Source organism: Abrus precatorius, unplaced genomic scaffold (assembly GCF_003935025.1).
Source record: "Abrus precatorius isolate BTA unplaced genomic scaffold, Abrus_2018 Scaffold9, whole genome shotgun sequence".
NCBI lineage: Eukaryota > Viridiplantae > Streptophyta > Magnoliopsida > Fabales > Fabaceae > Abrus > Abrus precatorius.
This window is the reverse complement of record NW_020874439.1, coordinates 32,582,396-32,599,093: the sequence shown is the minus strand read 5'-3', so window position 1 is coordinate 32,599,093 and position 16,698 is coordinate 32,582,396. Positions and strand designations below refer to the sequence as shown.

The 16,698-nt window shown below is 31.8% G+C and overlaps 2 protein-coding genes across 2 annotated transcripts; both read right to left on the bottom strand.

Moving 5' to 3' along the window:
* Positions 1-824: 824 nt before the first annotated feature.
* LOC113851253 (NAC domain-containing protein 86-like) lies at positions 825-5,050 on the bottom strand. Its single transcript, XM_027481721.1, has 6 exons — positions 4,894-5,050; positions 4,016-4,293; positions 3,039-3,383; positions 2,100-2,549; positions 1,608-1,689; positions 825-1,468 (listed from the first exon to the last, which is right to left on the bottom strand). The coding sequence occupies exons 1-6, from the start codon at positions 5,048-5,050 to the stop codon at positions 825-827; spliced, it is 1,956 nt and encodes a 651-aa protein (XP_027337522.1).
* Positions 5,051-8,612: 3,562 nt separating this feature from the next.
* On the bottom strand, positions 8,613-15,851 carry LOC113849230 (PH, RCC1 and FYVE domains-containing protein 1). Its single transcript, XM_027478982.1, has 9 exons — positions 15,377-15,851; positions 14,355-14,441; positions 13,940-14,029; positions 13,751-13,837; positions 13,465-13,659; positions 10,792-12,873; positions 10,364-10,510; positions 9,578-9,918; positions 8,613-9,043 (listed from the first exon to the last, which is right to left on the bottom strand). The coding sequence occupies exons 1-9, from the start codon at positions 15,431-15,433 to the stop codon at positions 8,923-8,925; spliced, it is 3,207 nt and encodes a 1,068-aa protein (XP_027334783.1). The 5' UTR covers positions 15,434-15,851; the 3' UTR covers positions 8,613-8,922.
* Between the last annotated feature and the right edge of the window lie 847 nt (positions 15,852-16,698).

The window sequence follows — 16,698 nt, the reverse complement described above, 5'->3', positions numbered from 1 at the left end:
AAATAACTTTCTAAAATTAAGATTTCATACTTTTCATAATTAGTTTTCAAAATTAATTTTTCATATTTTCAAAAATTAATTTCTAAAATTATTAAATATTTATAAAAATAAATTTCTCAAATTACAATTCTGCTTCCTTAAATTGATTATTCTTGTCTTTCCAAATTTAAGTTTCTGGAAAGAAGTTTCTATATAAGCTTCTGGAATTTAATATTTTAAAGCCAGCTGTAGACATATTTTTAAATTTTAAATTCTGCACTAAAATTAAGAACGATGAAAATGAAAAATCAAGAATTTTTTTTATCACCATTAAGCATTTTTTAAAGGAAATTGTTTTTATTCACGTTGAAAGTTGAAAACAAATACTTCTATCAAAATTAAATTTACGTATATTAGAATTAATTTTGAGAATGAATAATTTTTCAAACCATTCAACACTGCATTATTTTAGCGGAAACGGGATTGCGGCAACTAGCCACTAAACAAGCATTGTAGTTTCTTGCAAACAATGTTGTGTAGCACTTTCATATTATGAATGAAAATGATATTTTTCAAGAAAGAACAACGTTACTCAAACTGAAGATAAAGGAACTTGAAATGAGATGAGCAATACATGGGTTAAATAAATAAAAAAATGAAGGTGACAACATTCTACATTTATCCTATTGAATTCATACAATTAATTCTTAATGAAGTAACATGTGTGACCAAGTAAAATACAAGTAATTAATTTGGATACATTAGTCTCCTAGGAGCCCAATTTGGGTATTCAATTTGATTATTCTAATTAAGTTAGAAGCTAAAAACAAAATGAAATTAGGAGGTCAAGGGTTAACTATGATGTGTTTAGCCCACATGGTACAAAGAGCCAAAGATATGGTAAGGAAAATGCCTATCTTCTTCAAGACCACACTAAATCCTTTCCCACTTTTAATACCAACAAACCAAATTTTTTCTTGTTCTTTCAATATTGTAGTCTCATTTGGTTGTCCCATTCTCTTCATGCTGCTAGCACTACTCCAATCTTCCACTTGCTCCTTCAAATGGACACAATGAACCAACAGAAGTGCAAAGATGAATACAAGGGCACTTACTGCTGAGTTTGATGGCTTTATGAGCTTTCCCATGACATAGGTCTTAAATTTTCTATGGAAAGAGGACCCTTGGTTAACCATTACTTCATTCTCTATAGATTGATTGTTAGCCAACATTGGATTGAGTTGAACTTTGATGGTTTGTGAAGGAGTTATTTGATGAAAGAATGTATCAGCCACTTGACGAGTAGAGACAAACATTCCATGACTCACTTTTGTTTCCTCAACAACCTCAAAATTTGTAGAATTTGAATAATCAATGTTGCTTTCATCCATAAAGTTTTCAGTGGGGTCACTATCATTGATAAACCCCAATGAGAAATCCTCAATTTCAGTACCATTGAGTTCGTTGTTGCCATTTTGTTGCGCTGATCCTATTGCAAACAAAAGGTATTATCAAATTTGTTAAGAAAAAAAAGAGAGGAAATTATTGATAATTTTGTTATGAATAAAGAGAAGGTTACGTTACATGACCAAGGTCATTACAAAAAAGCAATTATGTGTGAAAATTACCTTGCATCTCATTTTCTTCCCTGTTAGTTTGGAAGCTTGAGATGTCCTGAATTGGAACAATCTTTTGCTCTTCCATGAAGCCCTATCAAATTATGCAAATAATAATATAAAGTACGTCTTGTATAAATTGAAGAAAAAATGTATTTTTACAATACTATTGTATTGTTATTTATTTTATTTTTTTACAATTAAGAGAAAAATAAGAAGAGAAAAGAAAGAAGTGAGATAAAATAAGTAATACAATAAAGAGAGATAGAAAAATATATATAATATTAACAAATATCTTTAAGGGTTTAGGATAATAATAACAGTGTTCCAATTTATTTAATATTTATGCAATTTGCCAGATATATATAAATTTAAAACTCATTTGTAATATGGGCCTTTACCTTAAGCCAATAATTGATTTCTAAGATTGATAGACGATCTTAAATATGATAATGATATGCACACTTTTGTTTAAATTAAAATAATATTAACATTACAATGTACCTTTTCTATATTTTTGCTTGACATTCCAACCCATCTTAAATCATCCACCATCTTATCTGTCTTAAATTCATCTTCAAAATCCCCGATCTCTATTGATCTTATATTTGGGTCTTCCCATGCTTTGTGATCAACATATCTCATGGAGTTCATATCATTCACATGATTGTAATTGGTGCCAACCATAAAAGTAAAATCATTTTCATGAGGAACATAATTTTCATTGCCACCCAATATTGCTTGTGATGAGTGATTTATTAGTTCCTGGGAAGCATGAGCAACTGAAAGAATTTCTTGCAAGATATCTGTTTCATTTCGGCTTCCCCACATGGAACCTGAGGCTTGTGACATCTTCAGTTCAAAATTCATGCCAACTTGAGGGAAGTCTTGCACCTCCAACGGAGGCACTGGAAACCTATGCTGCATCCTTGCACACTCTAGTGCTATATCTACCTACAAATCAAATCATGTGTATGAGGGACAAGAGACCATATCATTAAAAGGAAAAGATAATATTTAATTCATATAAGGGACTACTTAATTTTAGAAAATATTTTTTTCTATTTTTATTTGGCTTAGATTTTCAAATTAAAATTTATAAAAAGCAGTAAAAATAATTCTTATTATTTCCTGTATAATTTTTTAAAAAATAGATAAAAAATTAAAATATGATGATTTTATAATTTAAAATGAAAAATATTCCATAAACTAAATAACCTCATAAATTTTAACTTATTTAGCTTAATTTAGCTCGAGAGACTTCCTAGTCAAAATTTTAAACCTGATTATAACTTGGTCACTTTAATCAAAATTTTAGAAGAAGCTTAGGTATACTAAAAATAAAATAAGTTAAAAAGACTGAAATAATAAGAAAAGGAAAACGTATTTTATCTCAAACTTTTATTTATACGTGTACAAGAGAAACTTGTGGGTAGCGGTTACCTTTGATGGAGGGTAAGTCATGCTTCCATAATTGGGAAATGAAGAAGATGTTGGAAGATTGAGTAAGTCTTCTGATAAAAAATGTGTCCATGTCTCATTATCCCTTGTCCCACCATTAATATTGGCATTGGTCCTATTTATGTTTTGCGATGAACATGTATCCCACGGCATCAAATAATTTGAGCTTTCTAAAACTTCACCTCTTCCATCAGAGTATAGCTCAATGCTTGATGATTGATCGCTTGTAATCTGATTTGCATGGCTTGTCACATTAACATAGTGCTCTCCAACTTTTGGTGCAATCACTACAGTTTTCTTGAACACACGACATAGAGCATATGCGTCCTGAAATCACATAATTCAAAATAGAATTAAAGTTTATTGTCTAGAATTTAAAATGAAAATCTTTCGTTATATAGACCAATAGTAAATACACAGACTCCTAGGGATTAGGCAGCTATTTGTTAATTAAAAATTTAGAGAATTTATTAACAGTGCATGTCTGAGATGTTTTTTCTTCAAAAAAAATTATTGTCAAAAATAAATTTAATTTATTAAAATAAAATAAATTAATGTGAAAAATTATATTTTGATAATACTTGATTTATTCAGCACTGTACTAGAAAGCAAGTAAAGACAATCATCATGTGTGTATGTCATACTAGATTAGACTTGAAAATGATAATCTGTGCGCATATAATATAATTTCGAATCCATCAATTCTATGATAAATTTAATTTCTTTAGGTGAAAAGAACTAATTTATCATAACGTTAATAAATTCAATAATTAAATTCTATATACTTAGGGATTGAAACCCAAGTTCACTTTTGATATTGAAATTGTATATACATTTACTCACATCTTCCATAATTAATAAAGAAATATACATACAATTATTTTAAAAAAACTGATGTAAATAAAGAAAAAGATCATATTGGGAGGATTATCTGAGTGTTTAAAAATGAAGAAAAATACCTGCAAGCCTGAAGCAGTTTCACATTCCCTCTCATCAAGACGGTACTCATGCATAACCCAACCTGTACGAGAACCATGTGGTGCCCTACCTCGATAATAAACTAAGGTTTTCTTCATTCCTATTGCACGAGTTTGAGAATTCACCTTACGATCTTTCCCTGTGGCCTTCCAATATCCAGATTTTGTTGCACGATTGGTTCTTGATCCATTTGGGTACTTCCTATCTCGAGGGCTAAAGAAATACCACTCCAAATCTTTTCCCGGTAACAATGACTTCCCTGCATGTACGTAACAACCCATTCAAATTTTAACATGGTTACCATGATATGAAAACCTTGAATTTAAAAAATGAAAATTAATAATTAGTACATAAATTGCATGGGAGTCATGTGTGTATATTATGTAGAGAATGTAATTCTTTTTCTTTTGTTGACTGTTTTTTGACTTGGGAATCTCACTCTTCCCTCATTACTATGTCTTGACGTTCACAATATATAGGATTAAGAACCCTATATTTGAAGGGCTACTCTCCCTACAATGTATAAGTGTACATCCCTAGATATTTTATGCTAAAGCAGAAAAATATACTTGACCAATAAAGCAAGTATGTGTTTCATGATTGAATAAAGATCAGAAGCAAATCGTGTCTAAAGAAGTGTGCCCCCACTTTTTTAAGATTCTTTGGTATAGCCATTAACCAATCATGATTTGTCAATAAAAAAAATGAGAGGTGTTTTAAATGTATAGGCCTCTTCATGTTATGTTTCAGTGTGTGTCATGGGGTTTTCTTCTAGTCAATGTTCAAAACTCAACTCAACAAATATATAAAGATGCATGACATGATTGTCAGTGTGAGTGTAGAAGCTGTGTTTAATTACCTGGCAAGTCCCATGGTTCACACTTATAAAGATCAACTTCAGGGATGATTTCCAACTCAATCTTACGACCATTTATCTTTCTTTTGAGGTAATAAGAAACGAGTTCTTCATCGGTGGGGTGGAATCTAAACCCTGGAGGCAATGAAACAGGCGCCATATATGTATATTTGAATCTAAATGACCTAACTATATGGACCTTCTTATTTTGAACAAATTGGTAACAAAGAGTACAGGGGAAACTATGAGCAGCTGCTAGCTATAGTTGCCTCGTGACCCTAATAAAATCTGGGGCACAAAACCTCAATTCCAAGTGATGATCACCAATCACACAAATTAAAACCCTGCCATATAAGGAAAAAAAACAATAACCCAAAATTAGAACCTTAATAGTAAACTAAAACAAACATGAATATATCTCTATATATACTCTATAGTGCATGTATGGATCGTAAGAGAGAAGTTATATGGGAGAGACCTTAATTTGGGAGGAAGAAGATCCAAACACACAGGGAGAAGATGAGAGAATGTGTTGGAAGACGAAGAGGAAGGGGAGGGTGGAATGTTGGGGTTGCTTGGGGTTTTGATAAAGAAGACAAAAAGAGAGGAGAGAGAAGATTGGACGAACAAAAAGCAAAATGGGGGGTTGTGCCACCCCCTCTCTCTCTCTCTCTCTCTCTTTCTTTTTCTTTTTGAAGTACTTTTCGTTTGTTTTTTGATCAAATGAATGATTCCTCTTATCTTTGGGTTGAAGCTTGAATTGATGATTATTCCTAGTCAATAATATTATTGCATATTTAGAGCTCTCTTCTCCAATGATCCTATGCTTCCTGCTTGTTCTTTCTTAGATTCTGGTCTTCTCCACACGACAATATATGCATGAATGGATGCATTTCACACCTTTTCTTTGGATTAAGAATCTTTATTAACGTGAGAAAACTGTATCCAACGAACTTTGGCGGCTGTTCCTAACTGAACTAACGACCCTTTCACACTTCTTTTTGTGGCCATTCATATATTCTTTGGAGCTTCGCTAATCTCCCTTTGTGTTCTTTTGTGTGTTCTGTTTTCAACTATTTTTTCATGTGAATATAAATTAGATTTTGAATATTGAAGAGAACTTTGATTGAAGAGATGGAATTCGAATCTCAATTGTTATGAATCAGACAATGATATTTTGATTGACTATGAGAACATCTTATTGTTTAAGATTGGTTTACACATTAAACGTCCACAATGAGTGTTTGTTTGTATTGTCAACTTCTAGTATATATGCAGAAACAATAAATATTTGTCTGCATTTCTCTTTTGTATATATTTGATAAAAGAAATTGTCGAGTGTATTTATATTTTGGATACAGGGAGAGGTCTAATGACAATGATATTTGAAAATATTTTTCACATGTAACACTAGTAATAGTTAATTGTCAGCCTAATATATTTGGACAAAGGATATACATATTTGAGAAAAACAAAAAGTAAATTGTTGTTTTAGAAATATGGAAACATTAGCTATGTATATGACCTAACATATAATTAATTTTACAATTATTTTAATTATTTTTTATAATTAATGATAATTGAAGTAATAAGAAGTAATTGATTATATACATAGAGAAGAAAAAATCAAATCCATTCACACTAACTATTAAGTTTTCAACATGTATTTTTATTTTTATTTTTTTCATCTAATTTAATCTAGATTCAATTCTACTGAAAATTTTCTGCATACACAAAAATTCAAATCAAATACCTTACTTAAACGATACTAAACAGCTTGCCACTCAAATCAACTTCCGTTGATAAATTTAAATATTTATATCATTAGATAACTTTTTATATAATATAAAATTAACTAATTTAACTATTATTTTAAAAATTAATTCCCATCAAATATATTAATATTATAAATTATTAAAAAATAAAATATAAATTTTTTTAAATAACATACTTACAAATGTTAAAATTACGTGAAATTTAATATACACAATCAGAAAGATGATATGAAATAATTTAATAATTAAATTAATCAATCTTATAATTAATAAAATGTTATTAAGTGATGTAAATGTTTAAATTTGATATCTAATGTTAATGAAGCATGATTGATATATATTATATAAAAAATTAAAAGCTGTAATTTGAATTGTAATTAGTTGTAACCAAATAGAATATTAAATTAAGCAGAAATTTAATAAAATGAGATGGGATGTAAAAAAATGTTTGTGAAATATGTTGATAATGATTGAGAACTAGAATTGGTATTGAAGTAATGGATGGTGGTGAGGAAATAAGGAGTGGGACCCATGTGGGACCAGCTTTTGCCACGTGAAATAGAAAAGCATCCACGCGGCATGGTAGGATCACTTGTAAGTTATCCAATGCTTTTCCCATGGATGCCAAATATGTCTGTCTCAATGCTTTCCTTTTCATGAATCCATCTTTTGGTGCTTTTCTCTTTTACCACTTTATGCTGCCATTGCTATTCCTTCTTCCTCTCCTTCTCAACCAAAAATCCCATTTTTCTATCTTTGCAAAAAGTGGGATGTCAATTAGGTTGAAACATCTATAGACCTACCTTTATTGCTATTTCAAGTAACATACTCCCTTATTCTTTAGTTCTGTCCCTTTCTTCATCAACAAATTCTTAGGGAGCCTCTATTTTGGACCCAATCCAAGATTCAAGCCCAATTAACACATGGACTATTCAATCGGATCAATTTAAATTTATATGATAACAAGTAAGATTTAAATTTTAAATTTTGATTTTAAATTAAATTCCATTCTTTTAACTCAACACAATCAAGCCTTATACAAACTAAGTTCACAGAAATTGATAAAAAAAATTGTAAACTTTAAGTAGGCATTCACACATTGTTATTCTTTTAAGACTTAAGAGTGCTTATAGAGTGTTGAAATATTTTCACAGATACCCTTATGCTCTGTCTTCTGCCAACTCAACCATAAAAAAAGAAAATTCTATCACAAAAGAAGAATTTAGGGTATTTTACAAATGCTCATAATACAACTTAAAGTATACCATCCTCCAAAGATAAATTCAATATTTATTATTCTTTCAAATATGTGAGACATTAAATCAATTTTTAAAATTTTAAAGTAATATTAAAATGATACAAATTAAACTTTAATTTTTTACATGAAAATTATGTTGATGTTATTTTAAGTTTTAAAATTTGATTTAATGTTACACATTTTTTTAAAATTAACTTGATGTCAAATAGTATATCTTTGATTATTGGATAATCAAAATAATAGTTTAGTCTTGGTCTCTTAATTTTTATATGGTACTTAAAAATAATATATATTTAAAAATTAAAAAAATATAAACTCAAAAGTCGTCAATGTGTCATTTTTATGCGGATACAAAGATCCAAAGGTACAAAATTTAAAAATTATAAATCCTAAAAATTGTGAACAGATCTTTTATAAAAAAAAAAAATAAAGATCGTCAATAGTAATTTTTGAAAAATTTTAATATATTTATAATTTTTTTTATATATAAAACCCTTTAGTCTTTTGTATATATTCAATAATTACACGGGTGTGTGTGTGTGTGTATATATCTTTTTTTCAGCCCAAAGTCCTGTTTATGGTCAACATTCAGCGAAGGTGTGAATGCTAAAAGAAAATAGCTAGGCATTCTGTAGGCCCCACATGGACCGAAAGCATACTGTAGAAAATAGTGAAAAAGAAAGAGTTCTATAATATGATTCATGCTGTTTGTAGGATGCATTTTGGCATTGCAAGCAAGGAAATTTGGAAAATAAGAGGTGGAATTTGAACAACTTTGTAATTAATACTGAAATAGAATAGAGAAAATTAAGAGACACTCTGTTATTTGTGACTGTACAGAGAATGGAATGCCCCCAAGACAAAGGATGCTTAGATTAATTAGATACAATAAAACTTGATATTTCTTTTGAGTAATTCTCTCTTCTAAAGCCTGAAGCCAACATCACCTCCTACAAAGAACTATAGTGAAAACTGCTAGAGATGAATGGCAAGTAAAAATTAGCCTTTCACCTGACTTTGGCTAGTGTTTATGTATCCTTCAATCCCATACTTTTGATACACTGTCACTTGATTCTCTTCCCACCATCTTTCAGCTTCCTTCTCTGAAAATCGCTTCCGACTGCATACCACACATGCCAAGGTGATTTAGATGACACATTATTTGTCTATTTTTATTACAACTTGATTAAGCCCTTATTCAATAAGTTTTTATTCATAGAAGTTTATGGCATACATTTGATTACGAAACTTATTAATATAAACACGAGGTAAGTTATATGAAGAAACTATGATGCATTCTATTAATATTTTCTATATATATATATATATATATATATATATATATATATATATATATATGAAAATAATGATAAAAAGGACTAGATATAACCCAACATGTTAGAACAAAGCGCTAAATAATCTTGGGCCACTACCCATTAGTGCAACCACTACCCATTAGTGGGACCATAATGAGATTTCATCAAGTGTTCCAAAGAGTGGCAAATAATGTATTTAGCATTTCTCAAGTTTATAAACAAAAGCAAATGTTTGATTTTCAGTTTTGAGAAGTTTATGATTAAGATTTGGGTAAAAATTTGTCTTGAAACTTTAGAGGATTTTTAAAAATAAAAAAACATCATAAGTAGAACATTACCTAAATCTGACTCGCTTAAGGCCCTTTTTCCCACACGGCAAGGTTGTGAAAGTGATGTAAACACCAGGCTCATATTGTTCTACCCATTCAACCTTCAAACCATTTGTGGTGTCTTGTTGAGATTCTGCTCTATTTAAGTTAGAATTCTCCATTAATTTATCATTTTTGGGGAACATGCTTCTCCCAAATTTGGATTTTAATGTGTCAGAGAATACGATAGGGGAATTGGATAGACTATCCACATTGCCATCTCTTGGACTCTTCATATCCGTGTGTATGGGTGCCAAATTAGGCAAAATTTCTTGTAGCCCAGTGTTATCTTTTCCTGATATTGTATGAAGCTGCAATAATGATAGCTACATCAATTACTGTGTACAACGCTTAATTATAAATGCTACATAATTCAAGTAACATCTATTAATATCCTCTACATATTGCATTTCCTAGTTTTAGTGTTATCATGTTACATATTGTTACTTATAGAGCAATAGGGGCACAATTTAGTTCACTGAAGACCTACAAAAAAATATAGTTAAAAATTCAAATAAAGAAACTTTTAGGAGACCCTTTAACCAAACAAGTCTAAAGTTCTAATTACTATCTAATTATCAGAGATTTACATTTCAAAAAAGCCTTTTCGAATATGAATTCTTATTTTGTAAATAGCAAAACCAGGTTCTGAAGCTTGAAGTGTCACATTGATTACCTCTTCCGCTGCCTTTTAAAGTTTTAGCAATCAAACTTAAACCTAACTTAAAGTAATTATAATAATAACAAAGAACTTACCCTTAATGCCAAAGCTTTTATGACCTCTTTTGCTGCCTTGCACTTAGCAGCTTCCTCCCTTGCCACAAACCAACTATCCTCAATTTTTTGTTGACACTCCTGTATTTTTTGGTTTTTGAGCTCACACTGTTCTTCAAGTCTCGTAGCCTATCCAATGACATGAAATAGCAACATGTGCAAGTGAACAATGATCAATACAGATTTTCATTAAGTAAATGAACAGGAAAAGTTTATTGCATTACAACATTTATATATAAAGATAGATGGAAAGAGATATATAAAAGATACTGGTGATCTAAATAAGGATAATGATTAAGGTGAATTATAAAGTAAAAAGAATTCAATTTCATGGTTTTTACAGATGCTTGTCCTATATATACCAGGTAAAAATAAAGCAATTTAAGGGTGCCTGAAAGTGGAATAATTACCTCAGCTCTCAGCCTCTGAACTTCTTCTATGAGCATCTTATCAGACTTTGTTGTTTCTGTCTCTGCATTGGTGAAGTTGCATACTGTAGATTCCACATTAAGTGGAGAAACAGCAGCTAATTTATTTTTGGATGAAGAAACATGCACAACTGAATTTTCTGCACAATTGATCTTGAATATGGCAGGACATGGAACTTGCCCCCATTGTGGCATTCCACCTAACATGGAAGAACTATCTTCCAAGTCCTGTTGGGTTTCTTGTTGGTTTTTCCAATCCTTACGCCCGCTAGGCATGCTTTTTCTGTAACATGATTGACCAAGCGATAACAAAGGACCTTGTGTCACAGTTGTCTCTCCCCTATCTTCAGTCACATCAACAATTTTCTGCTGATGCTTAAGCATCTGCTGAGTGTTATAATTTCTAGACTTTGATGCCATTGCTGAATGTGTACCTCCTTGCCGTTTATCAAAGCACTGGTCACAAACCCGAAACGCCTTGCTCTTACTTGGGGCTAGAGGTGCATTTACAATCTTTTTACTACTACAAGCACGGCAGAACAGAAGGCCACAGTTATAACAATTATGCTTTTTCCTTGTGAACCCAAATGGCAACCTACAACCACTACATGTCGATTGGTCACTAATAGAAATTGGTTTGTGTAAACAAATTGCAGCTGTGAAACTTGGACCACAAGTAATGGTATCTATCTGCCTATCTCTTAGAGCCTCAACAAAACAAGGTGTGTGTCTGTCTTCAGTATCACCAAGCCCCAATTGGCCATTTTCACCCTTGCCCCATGTATAAACACTCCCAGCAGAAGTCAAAACAGCAACATGGTATGAACCAGATGATATCACTTTAACAAACTCTTGCTTAAGTTGTCCTTCAACCATAACTGCTTTGTCCCTAGCATGTGGATTTCCTAGTTGTCCATACTTAGCACTTCCCATTGCAAAAACCTTACCCATGTTAGTAAGTGCTACTGTCAACATTCTTCCACATGATACTTGAACAAAATCATAGTCAACAAGTTGTGTAACACATGTGGGTACAAGCTTGCTTCCATTATCAGCGTGACCCAGCCTCCCTTCATCACCATCACCCCATGTAAACAACTTACCACTAGCACTATTGTACCTAAACCGATCAAACATGACTTCAACAATAGCAGCTGTATGCCATGATCCACATGCTACAGACCTCACCCATAGACCACTAAGAGATTCAACTTCTTTTGGAGTGGACAAACTCTGAAGATCACCATGCCCAAGAACCCCAAATGTACCATCTCCATATGTAAATAACCTCCCACAGCTAGAAACAATTGCAGTATGCCATTCACCACAAGCAACACTTGAGATAGTTATACCATCTAAGGGTCCAGAAAGTTTTTGTGGTATCCACTGACTTCTAATTCTCCCTTCATTAACCAAATCTGCACAACAAACATCATTCCCCCATGTATATACTTCACCAGAATCTGTCAAAGCACATGTATGATACTCACCACAAGCAACATGTTTTACATTAATACCATTAAGATAATCAACTATCTTGGGGGAGCTAATGTCCATATCAATTTTTTGCCCCAACCTTCCCCACTTCCCTTGACCCCAACAAAATACTTCCCCTTGTTTTGTAACTAAGGCAGCATGTTTTCCTCCTAAAGCTACATTTTGTACATCTAACATTACAGTTGATTCTAGTAACTTAGGCACCAAAGAATAAATGCCATGTTGAACAAACCTTTCATTCACAATCCCTACAAGGCATCCAATTCCTCCACCCCATATCATCACATCCTTCAATACATTGTTGTTTCCTACACGTGGGGAGCTAGGAGGCATTAGAGATCTATAGGACATATTCCTCTTGTGCTCCTTGTCAACACGTTTTGACTCGATGTTGCTATGAATATCTGGATCAATATATGGAGAACTTGGGACTGAATTATCTGTTATGCCATGAGTGCTGGAGAGGTAAGATGCAGATGAATAGAAGTTATCGGATGTGCATGACAAGCCATCAGAAAAGCACCTTTCTGATAGTGACAAAGTCGGACTTGCACATAAGCTATGTACCTTCAAAACAATAATAAAAAAATGCAAGTTAAATTTTATGTCCATGATAAATTATTTTGTTGTATGTTTTTTTTTTTTCTCCTTTTTGGAGAGAGTGATATCTAAGTGATTTTTATATTAACAAGGCAAAGAGAAATAAATACATGCAAACTGCTTCTAATCAGAATATAATGGAAACCCCTCTACCTCACATAAAAATTTATAGCTTCATACATCTCCTTTTATTGATTCTCTTTTCCCTTATGTGCATGGACATGGAACTTACTGAAAATTATACTAGTCAACCACAATTTTCTTCAATAAAATAGAGCAAATCTCTTTTTTCCCAACCTTTAGATCAATGAAGATTTGATAATAAAACAAGCCGCTAAATCAAATCATAAAGCAGAGGTGAAAGAAACATTTTCATTGTTTGAATACATAAAAACATTGCATATGAACATAACTACCAAGTAAATTGGCATAGTTTTATTATTCTGAACAATTAAAAATAATATTTTACTTTCTTACAGATCCCCCCACGTTATTTTAACCACAAAAAATTTCTCACTCGTTATATATAGATAAAGTAACAAAGAAGATGTATGAAACCTGAGTAAACTGAGAGGCATCATCAAGAAGGCCAAGATTTTTCTTTCTTCGTAAGATTCCAGCTGGACTACTAACACAACTCTGCACCCCTTTGCAGCTTCTTAAACTACTAAAAGCTCTTGGATGCTGACACCTTGAAAGCACAGCTTTCAACCCAACAAACCAAGAAGCAGCTTGTGCTTTGTCCTTGCATATCTATAATTCAAAATAAACAAGTCAGACTATACACATATAAAAAAAAAATGCAGCTATATGTCATGTGGTGATCACATTTCAAAAATATTACCAGATCAAGAGAACGTTCTCCATTTGCATAGATTAGTGAAAATGAATGGCACTCCTTTTCGGGTTCATTTTGCCTTTGGGACCTTATCTGAAAATGGTGAACCATTTATTAGACCAAAACATGATTTTTACTCTTTTTATCTTTCAAACCTTCACATTCACCTGGAATTCATGGATGTTTGTTACTTACATTTCCCTGCCCTTGAACAATTTTTGTAACTGCACTCAATCGCAAATGCTTTTCCTGCTGCCCTGAGTACCAAATCAAATTTCTCTCATCCTAGAATCAGGGGACATGAAGATATATTTTAGTAACACTATCATAATGCAATGAAGAAAATAACACAAATAAATGAAATTTCAGACACAATAATGTTTATCATATCGTGCAACAAAAAACAACAAATCTAATTTTCAAAACAGGCATTCATTAGCAAGCAACATTTAATTTTCCTCCATCAACTGATGCTAATGAACAGAAATTAAGAAAAAGCCACTAATAAAGCTGTAAATGACGTTGGAACATCCAAAGGAATGGTGCTTATAAGTTAAATATTCATATAAGAAAGAAGAAGAACAAAATGTACTAAGAAATGTGGTCCTACCTGAGAAAGTCTGAAAGGACAGAGCTTAGGCTTTCCTCTACGACCACACTTTAGTAAATATGCACCTTTCTTTATAGATACAATTGCCTGAACAGATAAAAACCAATTTTTCAGTTGGGTACTAAGGAAAACCGTTTCTATAGGAGGTAAGGTAAATAAACAGTAGAACAGATTGTACAAAGAAAATACAAAAATCAAATCAAAATATCACTCACATTGGCAATTTCAAAACAAAGACCGAAAGTCTAGTTTTCAAACTGATCCACCCCATAACACCAACACCCACTTCAATGTGAGCATATCACCCATATAAGAATGTGTGCATATTTTGAGGAGAAAAAAAGGTAGAAAGCAACAACAATTAAGATCATAAGCACATTAATTGTCCAGGGATTCTTATAGTCTAATTAAGAACATTACCCCAGACCAAAAGATGATGTAAAATTGCAGGGATGTTATCATGAAGAACCAAACAGATAACCGATCCTTTGTTTGTTTATCTGGATTTTGAGAACAAATCATTTGAAATGACAAAAAACTCACTCATTTTTATATTTACAAAGAGAATGCAGCAATTAAATATAACAGCACTAGACGAATGAGTATTAGCCTATTAGGTGCTTCTGTTGAAAAATAAAAAGAAAAATGAAGGAGAACTGATATGTCAGAATTGAATTAGTGTCATTGACATCAAGGAATGAATAATTCACACAAGGGGGAAAATTTAAAATTTCGAACAAGAACCATAATTACCTTCCAAAATTTTTAGACCCCCATTACAGTATATGCACAATGCAGAGAGAAATATACTTTCAATTATAGAGTCAAACAACCAAAAACTCCTTGAAAAACGATTTCATTTGAGAAGCACACCAATTAGAAACAAGAGACGAAAAAGTGAGAACATGTGAACAACACTAGTAAAAACAAAAAAGACGATGACTTTGAAACAGTGTCAAAGGAAGAAGGTGAAGAAGAAAGAGAATTGGCACCATAAAAAGAAGAGGAAATGAAAAAGTGACCTGTTCAACGGCTCTGTCAAATGGGACTGCTGCCAAGGACTCTTCTTCCATTGTCATGTTGTAGTTTCATGGAATAGAGTATGGCAGACAAGTTACACAGAAGAGAGAGTCCTTGGTTTTCACAACAGGTGGAACCTTATCATTAACAGCAAAATGATTGATGAGAGGTAAGTAGGAATGCAGAAGAAGATGCTCTCTCTCTCTCTCTCTCTCTCTCTCTCTCTGAAGTGTCTGAACAGAAGAACATAACATAAGAAACAGCTCAGACAGAATGGAAGAGAGGGTCTCTCCCTTTTATGGGTTCACTTAGTTTTATATTTAGTTTTTGATGAATCTGTTTCTTTCCTTCTTCCATTCACTTCGTAGGTCGTGCATTTGCAGCGAGTGAAACCTGTAAAAATATATGAGAACTTTAAAAAACACTCATATGCACGTGTACACCACATCACATGCCATTTCCTCTTTTTGTGACTTCAAAAGAAAAGACTATTACCACATGCTCTTATTGTCCTTTCCCTCGTTGCCTCTTACTTTTCACGTATTTATCATAAATGTTATTAAAATTACAATAATTATGCATACCACAATATCAAGATGCCATTTGGGTCTTTGGACCAAACTAATTCCCCCTTATCTTTCTCATAAAAGGTTCCCTATTGTTTAGGGATCGAACCGTAATTACAGGACCTCACTTTTTAGTACACATAAATAGTATATTTTTAAATTTTAAGTGTGTTGATAAAATGTGATACAGTTGATAGATAATTAAATTTTTAAATATATTGTTCAAGTCAAGATATATGATTCTTGATCATGTATTAAAAAGAAAAATCTAACACATTTTTATTATTAATTAAAATTTATTAAAAAATCATTTTAATAATTCTTAGTTAATTTTTTTATAACTGTTATTAAATTATAATCATTTAATAAGAGTGTGTTCTTAACCTATATTGTATAAAAACTATTTTGTTAAAAAAGGTAAAATTTTACGTTTTGAATAGAATTAGTATCAGTATAAAATTAGAGATCAGTGTTCTCCATGAACCAAGAAAAAAAATCCATTTTCTCCTTTCTTGAAAATGTTGTCATATAGTACGAATCATGTGCTTTAAACACAGTCAAATTCCTTTCTATATATAAAAAATGTGATAGTTTCTTTTTTGACCATAAAAGAGAATTTTTGCAAGATTAAAGTTCCCACCAAGTTGGAGTCCAAGCAAGAATTAAAAGGAGAAATTATAGTTATTATGAGAGTGTATTTGACCAATTAATGAGCGGTGATTTAGATAGTTTTGAAGGGACAAAAAAGGGTGTATAAT

Bases quoted from the DNA above. Each gene is read 5' to 3' on its own strand.
- LOC113849230 (XM_027478982.1), bottom strand. From the start codon at position 15,433: ATGACAATGGAAGAAGAGTCCTTGGCAGCAGTCCCATTTGACAGAGCC. The intron at 14,030-14,354 runs GTAGGACCACAT...CCCTGATTCTAG, and splicing joins GTCCTTTCAGACTTTCTCAG to GATGAGAGAAATTTGATTTG. The intron at 9,044-9,577 runs GTAATGTTCTAC...TGTGGTATGCAG, and splicing joins CTTAAGCGAGTCAGATTTAG to TCGGAAGCGATTTTCAGAGA.
- LOC113851253 (XM_027481721.1), bottom strand. From the start codon at position 5,050: ATGGCGCCTGTTTCATTGCCTCCAGGGTTTAGATTCCACCCCACCGAT. The intron at 3,384-4,015 runs GTATTTTTCTTC...ATGTGATTTCAG, and splicing joins AAACTGCTTCAGGCTTGCAG to GACGCATATGCTCTATGTCG. The intron at 2,550-3,038 runs GTAACCGCTACC...TTTGATTTGTAG, and splicing joins TGACTTACCCTCCATCAAAG to GTAGATATAGCACTAGAGTG.